At 36.8% G+C, this 23160-nt stretch overlaps 1 protein-coding gene across 1 annotated transcript in view; it reads right to left on the bottom strand.

The window, feature by feature from the left end:
* The window catches only part of USH2A (usherin), a 733563-nt gene that overhangs the window by 197025 nt on the left and 513378 nt on the right, over window positions 1-23160 (bottom strand). Inside the window, exons 44-46 of the mRNA XM_046679838.1 lie at window positions 12868-13077; window positions 11347-11549; window positions 7026-7138 (exon numbers count right to left, since the gene is read on the bottom strand). Coding sequence (XP_046535794.1) covers window positions 7026-7138; window positions 11347-11549; window positions 12868-13077 — 526 coding nt within the window. The remainder of the gene's footprint in view (window positions 1-7025; window positions 7139-11346; window positions 11550-12867; window positions 13078-23160) is intronic.

The raw sequence follows: 23160 nt of genomic DNA, 5'->3' as shown, positions 1-23160 counted from the left end.
TGGTTTCACTGGTAAGGTCTACCAACATTTTCATACAATGTCTTCCAGAAAATAGAAGAAGAGGGAACATTTCCCAATCCATTTTATGGGACCAGAATTACCCTGTTACCAAAACCAGGCAAAGACATTACGAGAGATGAAAACACAGTTCAATACCATTTATGAGGATCGACGTACACGTTCACAAGATAATAGTAAATTGTATCCAGTAATATATAAAAAGGAAAATATATCACAACCAACTGGGATTTATCCAGATAATATAGGCTAGTTAATTGTTTGAAATCAATCAGTTAACCATACTAACAAATTAAAAATGCAGAAAAAGCATTTAACAAAATTCAATATCCATTTATGATAAAAACTCTCAGCAACTAAAAATAAAAGGAAAATCTTCAACGTGATAAAAGGAATCTCCAAAGTTATCCATAGTTAACATCATATCTAATGGTAAAGAGGGAAAGCTTTCTTTCAAAGAATGGGAAGAAATCAAGGATGTCCACCTTATTGAACTAGCCAATGCAATAAGGTAAGAAAGAGAAACAAAAGGCATATAGATTGAAAAGGAAGAAATAGTCTGTTTCTTTTTGCAGATAATCTATGTAAACCCAGGGAATCTACAAAAACGTCCTAAAACTAATAACGAATTTAGCCAGGTTGCTGAATACAAGGTCATTATACCAAAATTGTGTTTTTACACACTAGAAAAAAACAATTAGATTTCAGTTTTTTAAAAGAACCAGTAATAATAGCAGCCCCCAAAATAAATAATTAGGTATAAATCTAATGAAATATGTGTAGTATCTGAACATCGAATTCTATAAAACACAGATGAAATAAATGAAAGAGGACCCAAATAAATGAATTGGAAAATTTGACAGCATTAAGATGTTAATTGATCTATATGTTAAATGAAATTCTAATCAAAATCAAAGAAGGATTTTGTTGATATTAACAAGCTGATTCCAAAATTTATATGGAAAGGCAAATTAATGAGAAAAGCCAAAACAATTTTTAAAAAGGTCAAACTTGGAAAACTCACAATACATGATTTTATCACTTAACTGTAAAGCTACAATAATCAAGATTGTGTAATATTGGTAAACGGATACACACTTTGATTAATTGAACGGAATGGAGAGTTCAAGAATGACCTACAAAACATATTAAATTGATTTTTGACAAATGTCCCAAATAAATTCAATGGGGAAGAAATAGGCTTTCCAACAAATTGTGTTGGAAAAGTTGGACACCCATATGCAAAAAAGTTAACCTTGACTCACACCTCAATTTATACAAAAATTAACATAAAATGGATCACAGACATAAATTCAAAATGTAAACATGCAAAACTTCTAGAAAAAAATAGAAGAAAACCTTTGTGACTTGGGTCAGGTAAGGAATTCTTAGATACAACACCAAATGCACAATTAATAAACAAAAAAGAAGATAAATTGGACTGTATTGAAATTTAGAACTTTTTCTCTGCAAATAAACACAATTAAGAGAAAGAAAAGACAAGCCACAGGTAGTGGAAAACATTTGCAAATCACATATCTGACAAAAACTTCATATCCAAAATATAGTTTTAAAACTTGGAATTCAATAAGAAAACAACAAATCCAGTTAAAACATTAACAATATTCGAATAGTCGCTTCACCAAAGTAAATAAACAAATGCCAAATAAGCATATGGAAAGATGGTCAATATTATTAGTCATCAGGGGAAAAGTAAATTAAAATCATAGCAACATACCACTAAACAACTATAAAAGTGACGAAAAAGAAAAGGAAAAAAATGTCACAGAATATCAGGTTCTAGCAAAGATGAGCAGCACCTGGAATTCTCATGCAATGCTAGTAGGAATGCAAGATGTCACAGTCAGTTTGTAAATGGATTTGGCAGTTTCTTATATAGTAAGTAAAATATAGAATTATCATATGACTCAGAAATCCAGCTCCTAGGTATCTATCTACGTGAAACGAGAATCTATGTTCACGAATGTTTATAATAACTTTATTCATAGTCGCTAAGAACTGGAAACCACCCAAATTGTACACAAACCGTGGTATATTCATACGATGGAATACTATTCAGCAACAAAAAGTAACAAACTATTGATATGAACAATACAACATGGATGAATCTTAAATGCCTTATGTTAAGTGACAGAAGCCAGACTTCAGTGGCTACATATTGTGTGATTCTACTTATATGAAAATATAGAACAGGAAAAATTATAGAGGCGAGGATAGAGCTGTGTTTGCTCAGTTTGGGGGAGAGCGACGGGGGGATTGGCTATAAAGGAGCAATATGAGGGATTTTTTGACATAATGAAACTGATAGCTTGATCGTGCTGGTGTTTACACAACTCTATGCATTTGTCCAAATTCACAGAAATGTGGAGCAAAATGGTGTATTTTACCATATATATATTTTTAAAAAATTTTTAAATGTGAGAGGATAATTAAAAATAAAGAAATTCAGGCAATCCAAAAATCTTTTCAGAAGTTTAATTCATTGTTAAAAGTAGGCTCTTCTCTTCACATCCTTGTCAGTTTTTAATCGAATCTGTATTTTTTCCCTTTGCATGTCTTAAATTGCCTTTATTCTTATCCCATGTTTAATTGACATTTGACTAAGAGATGCTAAGATGAAATATTTTTTAAATTCAGAGTTTTGAAGGCGTTGCTCCATTGTTTCTTAGCAACAAATGTTGCTGTTTGGAAGTCTGATGATCCATTCAAATTTTCCATTCAATTTTTCAAAGCAGTGTGTACATGATCTGTCTTTTCCTCTTGGAAGCTTTTTGGATGTGTTTTTTAAACTGATATTGTTTTTGTTTGTTTGTTTTTTGGTGAGGAAGATTGGCCCTCAGCTAAAATCTGTGGGAATCTTCCTCTATTTTGTATGTGGGACATTGCTACAGAATGGTCTGATGAGTGGTGTGTAGGTCTGCGCCTGGGATCCGAACATGTGAACCCCTGGCTGCGGAAGCAGAGTGTGCAAACTTAAGCACTACACCAGCAGGTTGGCCCCCTTAGCCTGGTATTTTGAAATTTCCTGATAATATTCCTTTACGTGGCCATTTTCTCAGTCATTATGCTGATAGCTACAGAATCTTTTAATCTGCACACTGGTAACTTTGTTGTAAGACATTTCTTGTCATTTTTCTTTGTTTATTTTCTCCCCTCTTTTTCCTCTGTTCTCTTCTGTAAATCTTATTATTTAAAAGACATTCTCTTAAATTTTCTTCCAAAGTTTTAATTCGGCCTTCACACTCAATTTCCATGAGCACCCTACCACCTTTGACTATTCTTTTTTCAAATACCCTGTTTCTGTTCCACAGATAGAGAATTTCTTTTTATCTCTCTGAGGTTATTATTGATTTTTTCCTCACCCTGCCTTGTCTCTGTGTCTGTTGAATTATTCCTCTTCCTTTGTTTATTTTGGCCCTGTTTGTCTTTGAGAGTGATACACCAAAAAAGATGACTACAAGCTTTCTAGATGAGTTAGGCTTCTTGACTGGTTGACTTCCCTATGAGTGACCGGGTGGCAAGCTGTCTTTTCTGTTAGGGGATTCCCATGTGCTAGCTTCTGGAGGTACTTTATTTGGGGCCATTCGAGCTTTTTCAGAGAAGGATGCCCAATTTTCTGTCTGGGAGCATTTATGACTGGATATGTGTTTCTGAGAACAGAGTGGGGGAAAGCAGCTGAAGCTTCCATTATTTCAAGTGTAGTCTTCCACTTTATCATGATTTTTCCCTTTCCCCTCCACCTGGCTTTCGCCTGTGCCTAATAGTCCTAATTCCTAAGTACCTCTGGGCAATTTCTCCAGAGAATAAACTTCTCATCTCCTGATGATGGAATATGCCACATGGAGGAAAAGAAATAGACACTTGGATACATAATATGCAGGCAGAGGACCTTGAATTCTGTGATGGTTAACTTTATGTGTCAACTTCACTGGGCCACAAGGTGCCCAGATATTTGGCTAAATATTCTGTCTGAGTGTATCTGCAAGGTTTCTGATGAGATTAACACTTCAATCAGTCGAGTCACTAAAGAGGATTACTCTCCTCAGTGGAGGTTGGCGTCATCCAACGAGCTGAGGGTCTCAATAGAACAAAAAGGCGGAGGAAGGGGGAATGCTTTTTTCCTGCCTGACTGCTCAAGTCAAGACATGGGTCTTCTCCGCCTCTCAGACTTGGCCCGGGACTTACACTCCTGGTTATCCTGGGTCTTCACTTTTGGTTCTGTTTCTCTGGAGAACCCCAATTCTCTACGGGTTCCCGCCACTTTTGTTCAGACTTTCAGCTGATCCCATGATTTCAGCTTTCAGTCTCACCCTATCTTCCTCTTCTTCACAATCCTTAAAGCTGGTAAGTGCTCAGATGCTGACATTCTCTGCAGGGCAAATTAGTTTGTTTCGTGTCATTACCTCCCTCCACCAACCAACACTTTGGTTGTAAATTTCTCCACTAACTCATTTGCCTGTCTGCCAAATATGGCTTCCAAAACTGTGTTAAAATCTCTCTTCTGTTTTTGTCTGCTTTGACATTTTCCTTGCTCTTGTTGTATAACACCCTTTTTTATGTTTTTGCCAGCAATTTAGTATATTTGGAAATAAGCCATCTCTAACCACAACTGAAAAATATTTTTTCTCTGTTGTCATCAGCAAGAATCTTCTTAAAGGAAAAGAAATATCCTAGAGACACAGACACATATGGGCCTTTGTTCAACTTCTAATAAAGCTTATAGATTATTTTTAGCTACATATAAATATGCAAGCTAAGACATATTCCCTTCTGCCATTCACCTGGCCTTGAGTCATGCAGATGCCAACAGACAAGAAATTTGACAACATCCATCCACCTAAATATAATTCTTCCTTGAGTTCTTGAAGACTGAACTCAAATGTCACAATCTTCCATGATGCCTTCACTGATAATCCTTGGCAGAATTTGGTACTTTTCTCTCTATGCTCTTTTTGCACATTATAAAACTCTATTGTGGTGTTTTTCACAAAGTTTTATAAACATTTGTTTAGGGCAGCGTCTCCCAGAGGAGGTTGGAACTGAGAAAATTTAGAACCATGCCTTATATTTTTTTGTATTACTTTTGCTTCTTATATTATTTTAGCCACAAATGTATTTGCTGAAAGAATAAATAAAGGTCTCTGGTGCCCCTTTCGCTTGACCATCTCCCCTCTGCATAGCAGGCAATTCTTTCGACAGGTAGGGAAAGTCTGCTGAGAGGATTCTCAGTTAATTAGCACATCTGAAATTAGATAAATATCTATCATGTGTTTGATACAAGACGTACTCAAGAAGACAAGACATGATTTTTGCCCTGAACAGCTAAGAATCTAATTACTTGGGTTTTTCTAATTATTCTAATCATTAGTTCCCCAAATCAATACAGATATTTTTTAACTGATTTTAAAAAAGACCTAGAAATTTTAAGATGTCATACAGGAATCCTCCAAATTGAAATATTTCATAATAGATTGATTATTTTAATCTGTGTGTGTGTGTGTGTGTGTGTGTGTGTGAGTGCATAATGTCTAGATGGAGCGTGATTCACTTGGCTGAAGTAAAAGTATGATGTGGGAGCACTCAGATTTCTTTCTCCAGCCTCAACTTGATGTAAAGGGATGAACAATTGTCCTCTCATTTTTGTTTTGGAAAACGATGTAAAATCTCCTTATTATTATTATTATTGCTAATATGAAATTGAAACGAGACTCACTTTCAAACTATGGTCATTTCTCAGCAACAAAAAACAAAGAAAAGGATTCTTTGAAGAATCTGATAAAATTGGTAATGGTTATCCAAAGATTCTCTCTCCTATTTATTTTATAGATATTTCTAGTTTTAGGGCAATCTGACATATGTAAATTTAACTTTTTTCAAAGAGATTAAGTTAGAAAGTAGTCATTCTAATTAAAATTGTGTTCTCTGGAAGACACATGGATGGCCAATAGGCACATGGAAAGATGTTCATCATCACTGATCACCAGGGAAATGCAAATCAAAACTACAATAAGATATCACCTTACACCCATTAGAATGGCAAAAGTAACCGAAACAAAAGGTAAGAAATGTTGGAGAGGTTGTAGAGAAAAAGGAGCCCTCCTACACCGCTGGCGGGAATGCAAACTGGTGCAGTCGCTATGGAAAACAGTATGGAGATTTCTCAAAAAATTTAAAATAGAAATACCACATGACCCAGCCACCCTACTACTGGGTATCTACCCAAAGAACTTGAAATCAGCAATTCCAAAAGTCCCATGTACTGCTATGTTCATTGCAGCATTATTTATAATAGCCAAGACATGGAAGCAACCTAAGTGCCCATCAACTGATGATTAGATAAAGAAGATATAGTATATATATATACAATGAAATACTACTTAGCCATAAAAAAGGATAAAATTGCCCCATTCACAACAACATGGATGGACCTTGAGGGTATTATGTTAAGTGAAATAAGCCAGATAGAGAAATACAATCTCTGTATGACTCCACTCATATGTGGAAGTTAAACATGTGGACAAAGAGAACAGATTAGTGGCTACCAGGGGAAAGGGAGCATAGAGGGTGGGCACAAAGCATGAAGTGGTGCACCTACAACACCACTGACAAACAATAATGTACAACTGAAATTTTACGAGGTTGTAAACTATCATAATCTCAATAAAAAGTTAAAAAAAATTGTGTTCTCTGCCCACAAAAGGATTCACTAAAGGATACATTTAAATAAAGAAACTCTTGTGCATTTAAGCATTTGTTCACAGATTACTAAATAAAGGGAAGTGAGGCTGGGCAGTCAGGGACACCAAAGCTTAGATGCTAAGGGATGTGTCCATGAAGTTCAACACGTCATGAAATCAAAAATTTGATTCACACACCTATTTACAGCAGCTTATTAAACGAGATTGTCACGGCTGGGAATATAGCTTTGATTTTTATTTTCCTTGCTTATGATCAGTTCTTTAGAATAACTGACAAAAGATCTGTACCTTGAAGTGATGCCATGAATTGTGGGTGTTGGTATATCGCTTGGCGTGTCTTCCACAGTGGTAATTTGGGTTCCATTGCTTTTCACACAGGCATAATTTGTGCAGACTTCAACCTGAAAACATTAGTTGAGAAATGAATAAATCCAGCTGTCTTCCAAATACAGACTTCGGATGGACTGAATCCCACCCACCCTGGTTTGCTATGAATGTCTTATAGTTCTTTATAGCCTCTTGGGGCTTAATAAATATTAATTTTTGATGTTAATTGATGTTAATTGGGCTCAGAATAATCGAGTTAGTGATTAAAATAGTGATGTTTAGCTTTTGGTTCCAACTATTCAGAAAGAGACAGACATATTAACCTATCTGGAACCCAGTTAAGGAACAGAAGATGCCTAGGTAACAGGTTGCAAGCATAATAGGTTATCACTGACTACTGCTCTCTAAATCTATAACCAGGTAGTGTAATGATGATATCTTCTGGAAGTCTTGACACTTTACAACAAATAGCCTAAATGCTAATGTCTAATGGAAGAAAAATGAGGCTTAGAGAAGCCTTCCAATATGGCTGAGCTATTTTGCATCCATTTGTTCCGGCTGCAATTGTATTTTTACCTTAATCACAGCAGGAAATCATCATTCACCCCTTTAATTCTGCCACCTAATAGGAATAAAAACTGAGGAGGGTGGAATAGTTAAAGATTAGAAATCGGGTTCATCAAGCATTAGTAACACAAAAAGAACATATTCAGCAAGAGGGAGGAGAGACAAATGAAGGTACAAAAGATTGCTCGTGGAACATCCGCAAAGCGACATCATTCTGCTCTCAATTAGAGGATAAACCAAGGAGGAACTGTACTTTTTTCCGATGCTAATTTACTTTCGGCATCTAATACATAAATGGAAGAGGGAAGCTGGATACTGAGGAATCTTAAACACTCATACTGAGCTTTTAAGCAAAGGACTTCTCTGAATTCCCGCCGGCATTTGAGGAAAGACAAATGTACTTCTCATTGTATTTAGTAGCTATGCTATTTTATTCATGGGGCAGTTTGCACCTAAATGAGAGTTGAGGCATATTTTTATAATGCTGTTTAAGTTATGTTATTTATTTATGCCATATACTATTTCGAGGTAATATTTAATAGATATTTAAATGCTATCAAGGCCCTCCACTCTGAGATGTCCAATTAAACCCCAAATAACTTAAAGGCAGATGGACTTAAAATATACTTGCTGTAATAGAATTAATGACAATAACACTTCATACATATTGGGAAATATTTAACTATATGATGCATAATGAGATAATTCGAAATCAACTTAACTGATTTTATTACATAACTAATATGTGGCAAGTATTATGATGGGCTTGCACAAATAATTTTATTGAGTCCTTACAACTCCATTTTCATAAGTTTGCAAATTGGGGGTCAGAGAAATCAGGGAATATCATCAAGCTGTTAAGATATATAATATCTGATTTGGGCTTTACTGTATCCTGTTGCCTTATCATCTAAATATTAAGCATAGCTTTAAGTTCTAAACCACTTAGGTGTATTTAAGTGATTTTCCAGAAAGTTTTTCTTTCAACTTTAGAGAAATGTGTTAATATTTTTCTCATTCTTACTAATGTAATATTTCAAATCTCCATCTTTGGGGCATATTTCTGGTGCTATAGCTATATTATATAACATGTGGATGAAACACGAACATAAAGGTTTACATATTTACATTAAAAAGAAAAAATTTAATCAAAAACAGAAATTATTATTCCATTTAAAAAAGGAAATATAAATGGATTCATTCAAAAAAGTAGATACTTTGGTGCATCGACATGTCTGCTTTAAAATCAATGGCTATTTTACAGAAGGGATTAGCAAAGAGAAACTTGTTTTAAAGTATTAGGCATATCAATTAAGGGCATATTTTAAATGGAGCCAAATTATCTTTGACACCATAAATGAAAATCAGTGAAACTTGATATTTAAATTTCCAGCAATGCAAGAACTATTTCAGTATTCCTGGGCTGTGAAGAGCTTCACAAGAGTATCGTTATCAAGAATAAGAACATCTTGGGGCTGGCCTGGTGGCACAGCAGTTAAGTTTGTACATTCTGCTTTGGCAGCCAGGGGTTCACCAGTTCGTATCCCGGGTGAAGACCTACACACTGCTTATCAAACCATGCTGTGGTAGGTGTCCCACATTTAAGTAGGGGAAGATGGGCGTGGATGCTAGCTCTGGGCTGATCTTCCTCAAAAAAAAAGAAATAGAATAAGAACATCTTAGTCACTTATAAAAAAATTTAAGTATTAGATTCTAATTTGGTCTTTTGTCTCCTCATCCATTTCCACGTCCCAAATCTGATCAAAATGAACTCTCCTCAGGTCACTGCTGACTCAAACCAGTAGGTATGAGTGAGCCTTTCATAGTAGAACACGTCTGAAACACTTAAATGTCGACTCCATGGTCAGAAAGCTGGAGCTGGACATATGCGTCCAGCACCCAATGATCTTACCTGTAGGTTGTATTTGAGTCCCAATAAGCGAATGAATAAGCTGCATTTTGAGGACTCAGTCAGCTTTCTCCACTAGGGTCCAAAAGAGGATAGGACAGCCAATCCTCCATCACCTTCCTATGCTAATCTTGTTCATAAAAATATATTTCTAATTCTCTTGAATGTGATTTTTATTTTATAATTTGACCTATGCTCTACATACACATATGGACTCACTCTAAGAACCGAGAACATCAACATCATGTGTGTGCTAAGATGTAAACACATGTGCTATTACTAAGATCTTCAGGTGGGTTGATGGAAATCATGGAGTGTGATGAAAATCAATGTGCCTTTCTTTTTTTGTCAACTATCTTTTTATTTTGTTTTCTTAGGAAGCCAGGCGTAGTCGTGGGAGAGGCTAAACCATTGGTGTAGCCAGACGATTGTGTGTGTTCCACTTTCAAATATGGCAGAAAGAAGGGGATGGGAAAATAAAAGAGGCAGCACTTGGTGCTGGCCCCGTGGCCAAGTGGTTAAGTTCGCATGCCCAGCATTTCACCAGTTCAGATCCCGGGCACCAACCTAGCACTGCTCATCAGGCCATGCTGAGGCGGCGTCCCACATAACACAACCAGAGGCACTCACAACTAGAATATACAACTATGTACTAGGGAGCTTTGGAGAGAAGAATGAAAAAAAAAGAAAGAAGATTGGCAATAGTTGTTAGCTCAGGTGCCAATCTTTAAAAAAAAAAAGTTTCTGTGGTCAAATAAAATTTCTACGTTTAATATCTTCTGAAAAGTATTTCCAAAGCTCTTATGAATTTTAGAAGTGGCACAGTGTTTTAAAAAAATTACTAAATTGCAACCCTTCTCTATAAACTTTGAGCTTCTGAAGCACTCTGTTTTTACCATTAATTTCCATGTTTGGCCTTGTTATCTTTTACATTTCAGCACTCTAACAAGATTTTTAATTCCCAGAAGATAAATGCCTTGTTTTATATACCATAGTATTCTCCGTATTTTGCTTTTGCATTTAAGGTCAGTAGATCTCGAAGAGTTCTATGAGTTGGGCCTCAGATGGTCAATGCATCCTCTGAAGTTGCATGTTAACTTTTATCATATAAGTACATACATATTTTTCTAGGGCAACGTGCGCTGACTTCACCAGATTCCCAGAGGCACAAGGGTAAAGACGTTTAAATACAACAACTGCCCTTACATAGGAGAGGGTCATGGAACGTTTGTTGAATGATAAACAGATAGATTCTTTTCATCGTCAGATAAAATCTTTTAATACTTTTTTTATCTGCCATATATTCATTCACGTTTTCTTGTATTCAGAATCACAAAATTCTAGAGGTGGATGAAATGTCCTCAGTCATCTAGTCCACTGCCCTTACAAAAGAGATGTGACACCAAATGAGGTTGCATAACTTCTCTAGTTATTAAATTAGTAAATAGCAGAAAGAGGAATAGAAAAAACGTCTCCATGTTCATAGACTGATTTTGATCTTGATGTCAGTAAAAAAAAATAGGAAAAAGGTAAACAGCTTGGCAAGATTTACTGCAAATATGAACGACTGCATTTTGCCAGTGAGAATATCATCACCATCCTTCTCACCATCATTTTTCATATTATTACTTTCTCTCCGGAGACTCATGGGTTTGCCCCCAGCAAACAGATTTAGTCCTGATCAATTTCCGTCTTTGTCCCCCCTTCCTTGTGAAATAAATAATCTGTAACCAAGATGGAAAATAGCCACTTAGAGATTTTATTTGCATACCCTTAAGCTTCACCATCCAAAAACAATGTTCTAACCTGAATGTCATAGATAGTAAAGGGAGCCAGGTCTCGCAGAATGAAAGACCCGGGCACATTCATTCCAGTCTTGTAGAGCTGATTATTTACATAGACAGAATATTCCGTGACAACACCATTTGGGTTTGAAGGAGATGTCCAGATGACACGTACAGCTGTACTGTTGATGATGACAACCTCCGGAGGAAGCACGCCCTGAGGCTCTAGAATTAAAGGAAGAAACTGAATAAACTCCAGCTGTCTCTGAAAAAGCACTTGTTAAACTAAAGGCAGATAAGTATTTAGGTTTTGCTTATCTGCTTTCCTCTGATAAAGTTATCACAGTCTGTATTCCTCTGTAAATTGCCTTATTATGCTCTCAGTTAGAAACCATAAGAATTGGTGGTAAAATGCTTTATACCACCAACATAGTGCTAATCTTCAATACTATGTGACCATTGGGATATGATGGTCAATTATTAACCCATCTGCACCACTAACACATGTCTATCATTCGTCTCTTTTCCCATCCCTTCACTCCATGCCTCCCAGGGTAAAAAAAAAAAAAAGGAAAGAAAATTTGCTCCTTAAGCAAAAAAGAAAACTGAAATACATTGAGGCTGGTGGAATGTGAAAAATCATTTGACGTTACTAGCTTGTAACTCAAGCAATATGAAGTAATAATGCAATATTGTCATTATGTAAATGATTTTGAATGTTGATTACCATAGGTAATGATGAAATCTAACATTAGAAAAAAATCTTGCTTGGCGTTAAATTACACAATTATTCAAGCATGTCAGAAATAACTAAGCAAAGACCTATTTTTATCTTAAGAACCCATCTTAACTGGTTGAAAAATTGTCCTTGTGATCCGTTCTATTTTATAAACAAAAGGTGTCAACCTTTGGCACCACAAAGGGAAATGGGTTCCACACTGAAAGTGCTCTGCTAATGACCTGGAACGCTTGCTTGGGAGGTAATGATATTATAATGTTTATAATGAGACTTTATAAAGCCAAAAAGATTAGAAAGACCATTCCAAACACATTTCAGATTCACAAGTTACTTCCTTTGCTTCCTCCCCTTGCTAACTGGCTTAGAAATGAGTCATAGGCAATTTTTCTCAGTGGCTGAACTTCCACCTACCATTTCTGGTGACTCAGGGAGGGCCCTCATCGTGCTTGGCTGTCATTTTGAAAAGTATACTGCTTCTGAGAGCAAATCTTAAAAAAAAAAAGTTTCTAAATGTCACCATTTATCGATGTGAACTCAGCTCCAAGCTAAGCATACACTGACTGAAAAGAACAGGAACAAACTGGGCTAATAAACCATTATTAGAGCTTGTGCTGCTGTCTCAAAGGGACCACTTATTGATCCGCCACTTGACGACAGCGAGCACTTAAGCATTTTAGCCCCAGCCCACTCCCCTCCAACACCGAAAATTTTATAATGGAGGGATGACTGATCTCAACCTCGGCAAGGATCAATCAATTTCATTTGCATCTCTGAAGCCCAGGATCCCTTGAAATCTGGACTCACCTCCATCGCGAGTGGTTGCATGCAGTACTTCACTGTTGATACTGTGGGCTCCATTGAAGACAGAGATAAAAATCTGATACTCTGTGTTTGGATTTAAATGGCCAATGACATGAGAGTTTACATCGGGGAGGATTTTTAGAGATTCATTGGAGGTAGCAGAATTCCAAAAAAGTGTATAATATTCAACATCACCTTGTAGGTCTCGAAAAGCTGTTAATAAACACAAGACACTGTAAATGTGTCAGATCTAAAAGGGTCTCAGGGGACACAGATGGAGAATAAACCCTATCAGTAGCTATTCCTACAATGGGGAGAAGGAAACCTTATGGAAACTTCTTTATGGAGGTGCTGGTTTTCCTTTTTTTTAAACAAAGTTAATTTTCTCCCTATCCCATAATTAATTGCATACAGTCTTACCTTTATAGGAAAATATACTTTAAATAGTTTAAGTATGTTACTTGTAATTATTCATCTGATCTTCAAAACTTTGATATAACATGTATTAAAGGAAACTAAGAGTAAAATAAAAATATATAATACATGGAACAACTTTTGTTCATATGTTACATAATCCTAGAGAGAAGTATATCCTAATACAAATAAGGCTTTTCCTCACACAGATCCTAGAACTTGAAGCATTTTTTAACTTGCTAACAAAATCTGCTAAATGGATTCTAGAAGAATGTTGAGAGAGATGTCCCCTTATGTATGCTGTCAATGTACCAGGGCAACCTAGCACGTTCTCCTAAGGATTCACTCAGTAGGATCCTAGGACAACATCTGAATGTTTATCAAGGCTCTCATTCTTGTCTCCCAAGTTCATAGTGTTTCTACCATGTAGGCAAACTCAAAAAGGATGTCAAAATCAACTACTTACTGTCTCACAAATATAGCTCATCAATTCCTCAGTCCTCATGCTTTCAAAGGCCAGTGTCCTATTTTCTGTCTCCTCTTCCACCCAATTTCTCTATTCCTTGCCCTAAGCTCTGCTTCTCATTATCTTCCTACAATGAAGCTTTTAAAAAAAGACATAAACAACCATATTTTCTTAGGTAGGCATAGTATACTTCTCTATTTACTTTAATATTATTTTTCAAAACCTAGCAGGAACTATTATCTTTGCTTGTGTTGGGATCGGGGGTGGAATGTTGGTTCACAAGCCTCCTAAAATTGTACATAAATGTGTCAAAAAACAGTTCAGCAGCACAATCTGAAGATCAGGAGGAAAGGGTGGCATTTCTCTTCATGGTTATTGAAGTACAGTGTCTCTAAAATGTGAAATCCTAGCATATGACCATGTAAAGGAGTATAGCTTTGAGAACTGTATGACTTTTTTTTCCCCTCTGGCTGAGGAAGATTTGCCCTGAGCTAACATCCATTGCCAATCTTCCTCTTCTTTTCTTTTATGTGGGCCACTGCCACAGCACGGTCGCTAACAGGCAAGTGGTATAGGTCTGCACCTGGGATCCGAATCCCAGCCACAGAAGCAGAGGGTGGTGAACTTAACCAGCAGGCCACTGGGGCTGGCCCTGTATGACTTTCTTTAAGGACCACTTTTGATTAAGATCTTAGTGTTCTTGCAAAAAAGCTGAATGCTGGTTTGTCTTTTTTTAATACTTTTGTTTCCTAAGCACGACGATATGGCTTTGATCTTATCTCTAGCAATAGTTTAAAAAGTTTGACACACCAGCATAGCTGGGAGAGTTTATGTTAAGAGATCTTTAGCAGGTAATTTGAAAACACTGAGGACTGAGATGTATCTTTTCTCTGATGTCACAAAATGTAAGCACCTTTAACAATGAGGTCATTAATAATGCATTGGCGGGAACTGGCTATTCATGTCCATCGATATTTTCCCAAATAATATTATTAGTCAAGTACAGCAAAGCCACCGGTGCTGCGAGTGCAAAAATTCCATCTGTCATTAGAACTATTTCCTCCTGGCTTAGGGTATCACTACTCATTAATTTGTAGCAGCTGAGGTATAATGGAAAGTGTACTAGATTTGAGGTTCTTCTTGAATTTTAGTTTAAGTGAGCAGGCTGTTGTGCACATTTTATACAATAATGTATACATAAGTTGGATAAGTATATATATACATATCCAACTTATATGGACACATTAAAAATATTGGGACCAGCACCGTAAGTTCACGATGAGCAAAGATCCTAAGTCAAGGTATGGCTGAAATCCCATTAAATGCCCATTTTTAGCCATGCACGATATGTCAGCCCCTCTGAAATAAAACAGAATCTATCATCCCCAAAAAAGATAGGAAAAGATGGTGATTCAGTTCTATTAGCTATGTCTTACTCCATGATATAGAGGCTCTTATATCCAGAAACAGGCAGCATCTCTGGACAAAAAGTACCAGATTTCTGCTTTATCCTGCCTCTTGCCAACATCTTCTTCAACGCTTCTTTCTCTTCATTTATTTAAATGTTGCCGTGCAGAGTCCAAAACACACAAAAATAGTAGAAACACAGTATACCTTCAGATTCCTACTCATCTTATGAGAAGTTTTGGGAGAAGTGCATGCAGAGGAGCATGAGTTGTCATTGTTCAAACAAGTTTTTTTTTAACTTCAATGAGCTCTTCCTAAGTCAGTGAACCATCTAAGAAGCAGAAGATACATCCTCAGTTCAACAGGCCAGCACAAAAGTAAAGGCTGATGACCTTGAGTTTAGCTCTGAGAGAGGAACACTGTTAGAATTGAAAAAGCTGATACGAGGAGCCAAGTAAATTTCGCCCTCCTGATGTCTTGGTAAAAGCTGGCCTGAATGTATTTCTCTTTTTTAGAAGAGGAAAACATAAGCTACAAGGCATATTCATTGCATAAGATACGGGAAACATTGCCTAGAACCTTCAAAAGAAGAATCTTTTTGATACATTACTACTATGAGAGTGGGATGGAAGTTTTATAAAACATTTGCATGGTGTTCTTAAAAGTAACAAAAGGGACATGCCTTTATGAAAAAGAAGCCTCTATGAAACAGGTGCCTGGAATCATAAAAAGACAGACATGAAGATAAAGGTGTAAAGGGATTTTGCGTATATAAGAAAGAAAGCAAAGAAACATAAAAAGTAATGGCAGAATTAAAATCTACAATGAAAGCAGAAAAAAAGCAGAGTTAAAAATGCATGATATCAATCAATAAAGAGGCAAATGACTAAGGAGAAATCAGTGAAATTCAAAATTATAAATATTGAAGATAGAGAATGAAAAAATCTAACTTGAAAAATAAGTGAAATAAATAATCATGGATATAAAATACTCCCTAAAACCTTACCCCAAATGAAGGTTTATGTCTATAAATTGAATAGATTGATACAGTTTTGGCCAAAGTAATGACAATATATACAAACACAGACATATCATGGAACATTATGACATTTCAAAGGTAGACTGAAAATTAAAAAGTCATCTACAGGGGCTGGCCCAGTGGCACGGTGGTTAAGTTCCCACGTTCTGCTTCTCGGTGGCCCAGGGTTCGCTGGTTCGGATCCCACGTGCGGACACGGCACCTCTTGGCAAGCCATGCTGTGGCAGGCATCCCACGTATAAAGTAGAAGAAGATGGGCAGGGATGTTAGCTCAGGGCCAGTCTTCCTCAGCAAAAAGAGGAGGATTGGCAGCAGATGTTAGCTCAGGGCTAACCTTCCTCAAAAAAATGTTAAAAAAAAGTCATCTACAAAGGAGAAAAAATCAGGCAAGTTTCAAACTTCTCATCCGGACCATCACATGTTGGAAGACATGGAACAAATTTCAACAAGTTTTGATGGAAAATATTTTGATCCAAGAATTTCATACACATCTAAGTCATTATTTATGTGCAAACACAACAGAAAGACTTTGTTAGAAAGGTAAAAATTAAGAGAATGTGCAAAGATGACAGAAATACTTCCTTATGTAGGCAAAAATTAAGAGATAGGTAACTAATTTATTTACTTTAATGATAAAAATTTTCCAATAATGTTCTCCAGATGATAGAAAGATGATCAAAATCCAAAAGTCAAGATTGGGAAAGTTTAAGAATTGATGATAAATATTGAAACTATTTAGATAAAATAATTATTTGAAAATAATTATATCATAATAATTTATAAAGCAAACATTGAAAATGGTAGATGAGAAGGGCAAGGAAAGTAACAGTTCGCCAAATTCTTTATTATAAATAAAATAGGAAGTCACGGAAAAATAGAGAAAGATGTCACCAATTACTAATAGCATTAATAGGATAAACAGCATTTAAATGTGAAAATTTACTATAGAAGACAAAAGTTGTGGCAAATATTCCTAGCACTCACCAACACCCATGTTTTTCTCTTCTTTTCAAACAGCTAGACCTCATTTTTGGGGTCCCTTGCCTTTGGGTGAGGTCATATGACCAGTTTGTGCCATTTTTGGACTGAGATATTAAAGAACACTTGACCACCTCTGATTGTCTCTAGTTTTCCCAGCTAGAGAGGGGCTCCACGGCCATAGGGAGTGGCGGATCCACTAGATGGAAGGAGCCATGGTCCTTAAATGACTCACGAGAGTTTAGAAAGGGATAAGGAAGAGTTACAGATAAATCCCAGATTTTTGGTCTTGGTTTCTGTGTGAATCCCATTAAACAAAGAAGGAAAACATAGGAGTAATTATTGGATGGAGAATTTGAAACATTCTTTCATTTGAGACTTCTTGAGTTTGAAGTGTTTTTGTGACAACCAAGTGGACTTAGAAATTAAAGTGTGATACTTGAGCTAGAATTATATAATTTGGAGTTAAGGTATGAATACTAGATTGGGTTTGGAGTAACAGGAAGGAATGAGAATTTCATGTGAGATTATGTTAAATATTCCATACATTGGGAAATATTTACTCAGATATTCTATCTTGTTATGTGTAGAGCACATTTTATGGACCACATAAATTTATTTGAGTAGGTATTGCCCTAAGTGTACAATATCAGGTCAACTTCAGTGAGTTGAAAAGAAGGTTATAACCTCTCGACACAATCTTTGCTATTAAATGCCATTTTTCGTGGTGATCTCAGTATATTGATCAGAAATGTGGTCTTAGCTGCAGCACGCTCTCAAATATAGAATAGATCCCTCTCCTTTGTAATGGATTCCCAAATAATTTAAAACAGTCACTAGATGGGCCAGTTGAAAGTCCTCTTGCAAAAGCAATTAGATTACGCTCCTTACACGCTGTTGGATTATTTTGAGAGACTATTATCAATATCAATTACATCCTCTAAATCTTCAGCATCTAGATCAGGGGTTAGCAAACTATGGTCTGTGAGCAAAATCTGGCCTGCCACCTGTTTTTACATAACCTGTGAGCTAAGAATAGTTTTTACAATTTTAAATGGTGGGAAAAAACCAAAAGAAGAGTAGTATTTTGTGACACATGAAAATCAAATTTCAGTGTCCATAATGAATTTTTATTGGAATATAGCCATACTTAAGTGTCCTCTATTGCTGTTTTCATCTCCAAGGTCAGAGTTGAGTAGCTTCAACAGAGACCTGATATAGCCTGCAAGGCTTCAAGTAAACATTATCTGGCCTTTTACAAAAATTTCGTGGCGCTGATCTAGAGCAATTACGGTAAACCATTCCATTCAATGGGTCTCCTAATTGATTTGTCTAGGATTGAATTCTTCAGTCATCTCTCATTAGCAGGCTCATTGAGAGGTAATTTTGTTCAAATGTAAAAACCCGGAAGGATCCTATTAAGGTTATTTTATGATAGAAGTGTCTATCTTGCACATAGATTCTCAAATTAGGGTCCAATTTTGCAAGTTCTATGGTGCAAAGCTCTGTGTCGTGAACTAAGTACTTCTTGGAAAATTTGAGCTTATCAAACCACTTCTTGAGAAAATTCTTTACTCTGCCTGAGGGTAAAACTGTTCACATGAAGAAGTGGGAAGACCCTGTTGGGCACTGCCCCAAGCCAGGCTCCTGATTTTTCCCGACAAGATATTTCATGCCTACTATCTAGTTTATGCATCAGTCAAAAACAACGACATTTTGGAAAACTTCCAGTTACTTTAGTCTCTCATTGCATTCCAGCTGCTAACAATAGCCTGCCAGAGAAAACTGTATTTAAAGGAAATTGTGTATGAGATGTGTTGATTATTCATCATCCTACATTTGCCAATGAAAACGGGAGAAAGAATTTCTGCTGTTGAAGTGAATTGATTTGGGCAAACAGGGACCAAGTTAGTAAAGTAAGCTGCTGTAATCCAGAAGCCCCCAAATAGAGTGACAAACAAAATAGATGTTAATTTATATCTCACATAGCAGCCTCAAAGTGAGCAAATCAGGTTGTGCTCCTTGTGGTCATTCAAGAACCCTGATTCTTTCTCTTATGTGGCTTTGGATCTCTTAGGGTGCTGTCCATGTCTGCAGAGCTGAAGCTGAGAACATTGCCGTGTCCACACTCCAGTCCAGGGGAAGGATGAAGAGAGAACAGGTAGGTACACACCCCATGCTTTGTGGCCATGACCCGAAAAGACCCACATCATTTCTTTTCACATTCTATTGGCACAAACACAGTCACATGACCATAACTAACTGCAAGGGAGGTCAGTAAAGGTAGTCTCTGGCTTAGTGGACATGGGGCACCACCACTAAGAGGGAAAATGGCATCATGTATGCAATAGTCAATCGTTCTACCTTTTAGCCAAATCAGGTAATTATAAGGCAACATAGATCCTTTATCTATCTTCAATTCACTTCAAAAATGCTTTTACCTGAATGCCTTGCAAAATTTTATTCTATATTTTTACTAGAAATGGCTTCCCAATTTTTTCTTCTTTGGTAAAACTGCTGTTGAGAGTACTGTGAACATTTTAGTGATAGAATAATATTTTATAATAATGTTAAATAATTGCTAAGTGCTAAACATAGTATTTCACTTAATTCTTATGATGTTTTAAGGCAGTTATTATTATCATCCCCATATTTTGGGTTAGAAAACTAGGATTCCGTGAGGTTAAGTGGCTTGTTTTATGTCACAGTGCTAGAAAATACTGGAACTTGGATTCAAACTTAAGTTTCTGTGACCCCAAAGCCTATTTTTTAAATCACTCCTTCCTATGGCTTCACAGAGTTTTGTCATCTTTCTAGTTAGGAGAATCTGAAATGGTGAGAATAGTTGGAATCGCCAACAGCAGAGTTGGACTGTGAACGAATATTCAGGAAAGAACTTTGAGAAAAGTCTTATTTAGGGGATGAGGGAAAGGAGCGGTTGGTGAGACAGGAGGGAGCATTTCACTGAGGAGAGGTCATTCATAGTGCCCACTGCCCAAGAGGAACAGGAGAGGATGGTACTGAGAAGAGAGCATTGGGCTGGGTCATTAGGTTTAATGACTTCAAGAGGACCGCGTCACTAGAGCATAAGGGAAGAAGGATAGATTACAACAGGTGCACAGGTGAAAGGGAAGGAAGCCAGTGGAAAAGGCCAAAACAGTCTATTTGCTTTGATAAGTAGAGTGATGGGAAGGAGAGCAGAGGAACCAGCTGGGCTAGCAATGGTGGGTGCTCTTTAGAAGAGATGAGATTTGGAATTATTTATTTGTATTGCCATTTGACCAAGATAAATGCAGACAAAGTCAGAAATTCTTCTAGCTACAAAATCTGTGGCTTCTGATTAAGAGATAAAAATGAGGCAGATGCTTTTTGTGTGGACTTAAACATACTCTCTTCATGGTGACACCTTCACACTTCATGAATTTTCCAGAGAGTTCACTGAGATATTGTAGTGCAGAAGTTATGTCATTAATCTTTGTAGTCCCAGGGCCCAGGACAAAAAAGGTTATGAATAAATGTCTGTGGAAGGAAGGAAAAGAAAGAGAGGAAGGTAGAAGAGAAAAAGAGAAAAAGGGAAGAAGGAAGAAAAAGAGGAAGGAGAGAGATAGACAAGGAGGATTATATGATATGAGATGTGAACGTCTGAAGGTAGGGGTGAACTCTTGACACATGGTAAAGTGGACAGCATTGGGATAATTTCTCATTTTCTTTTTCCGTACCTTTCTCTCTCACTACCTCCAGCATTTTCTTGCCCCTTTCTGGCCGTCCATGTCCTTGTTAACGAGGCGACCCCAGAAGAGGTACTTCTTTTCCACTCATTCTTTCGTGGAAATTGTCTTATTTTGCTGTTTATTTTAGAGTGAGCAGTCAAAATGGGAAGGATCTTATTAAACCATTCTTGACAAAGTGCTAAGAACCATAAGGTCTAAATGCATGAGAAATAGTTGAAAATTGGACACCTGGGACCTAAGTTTGAGTTTGGGAAGTTCTACTCATTAACTGTAATTTTGGGTAAGTTACTAGGCACCCATCTCTATCTCATAGGGCTTTTCTGAGAATTATATAGATAATTTAAGGGAAGGTGTTTTTGTGTGTCTTCTTATAAAAATGTGATTTTTTTTCACTAATATAATTTATCTTCATGATATTTCATTTAGGCTGAAATTTTTCCTTTATTATATAAAGCAGGAATGAGAACCTCATATCTCTATAGGGAGCAGGAAGATAGGGAGTGTGTGACCTAAGTAGGAAGTCACTAAATCAGTGCCAGCTGATATTTCCCCCCTGCAATGTGGGAATAATTTCACTCAATCATTTGATTTTTCAAATCAATCCAAAAATCGTTATCTTTATGCAAAATCTTCTGATGGTTAAATGTTGGCAAGATTTTGTTTTTTCAAATACTGAAGGCAAAACAATACATGGAGAATGGGGGAAGTAAAAATAGTCTGTGTGCTGCCAGTTTGCAGTATTTGCCCTAAAAATGAATTGAAGAGAGTCAGGCCCAGGGCCAAGTGGTTAAGTTTGGCACACTCCTCTTAGGCAGCCCAGGTTTTGTTCCTGGGTGCAGACCTACACCACTCGTCAGTGGCCATGCTGGGCAGCATCCCACATACGAAATAGAGGAAGACTGGACATAGATGTTAGCTCAGGGCAAATCTTCCTCAGGAAAAAAAAAAAAAGAATTGAAGAAATGCAAGGATGCTTTTACCTCACACAGTGATGCAAAAATTGAAAACAGGCGCTTCTAAAACTTTCAAAAACTTATCCCTGTTACTCTGTGACTGGTAAAAATTTACCAGAAATGTTTTGCTACCAAAATGGTGTTTAGATGTGGAGGTTGTAATTAAGAAAGAATGTTTTTAAAAAAACATATTATGGTTTTTTGAAAGACAATTTTTAATAAGTAAATATTTATGAATTTATTCCTATGACTTTCAACCTATAGTTTTGTGCCTTTTAGCCTATCAGACAATGTGCCAATTTTATCCTACAAATCAAGAAAATGATTTAAAGCAAAATTGCAAAAAATAGTGGCCCTTTCCCAGAGGAGGGACTCGTTAACTTACTTAGGATAGCAGGTTTCAGGATGGAAGAAAATGATAATGCAACAAGCTCTCACAGAGCCCACTCTCTTCTGAGAGTTAACCTTTGTGCTCACAAACAGTTATCTGAGAAATTTGAGGTATGAATGGAAATAATAGCAGATTGCATTACCTACATCCCGAAGGTCAGAGGTTCAGATTACCAAGGTAATGAAACTTCAGAGAGCTGCTCCCGATCTATTAGGTTTGTCAGTTTTTATAAGCACACTTACTTCAGGCACGCAATTATAACATAAAGGGCCTCTATCGGTGAAAATTCAGCAGCTGGATCTTAGAAGTATTCAAATGTCAGAGGAGGGAGAGGGTGTCCTCCTTTTTATCAAGCTTTTAAGATGAATCAGGTGGTGAGGGTGAAATAGAGAGGAAGAAGGGAGATGAGTGAAAATACATTATACATAAAAATCCATCTCCAGATAAAAATTTTGTATTTTTCCCAGAGGTGTCTCAGAGGGTAATCATAAGCATCAATTACCTTATATTCTTCCATTTAAATGGCTTAAGAGATCCCAAGAGAGGTGACACAGATCATGAGAAACTTCCAACCTTATAAAAACCCTAGAGTGATAGTCTTTTGTAAAAATGGGTTATTTATGGCCACGTAGACCAACATAACTCGTACTGATTTTAATTTATAATGAATGTCACCCAACACTGGTTTTCATTCACAGTTGATATAACACCAGATTGGGACAAATTCACTCAGGTGTTCTACATGGAATAGGAAGCATCTCTCTTCTTAGGCTGTAACAAAACTCAAGGGCTTGATCAAAATCCTGTGATTATTAATGCCCGACCAGGAGTCATTTTACATCCTTTTTGGGGGGGGGGGGGGGGGGGGGGGGGTGAGGAAGAGTGGCCCTGAGCTAACATCTGTTGCCAATCTTCCT

The sequence above is a fragment of the Equus quagga genome, chromosome 12, assembly GCF_021613505.1.
Source record: "Equus quagga isolate Etosha38 chromosome 12, UCLA_HA_Equagga_1.0, whole genome shotgun sequence".
Lineage (NCBI taxonomy): Eukaryota > Metazoa > Chordata > Mammalia > Perissodactyla > Equidae > Equus > Equus quagga.
The sequence above is the reverse complement of the archived record's forward strand: the minus strand, read 5'-3'. Positions and strand labels throughout refer to the sequence as shown.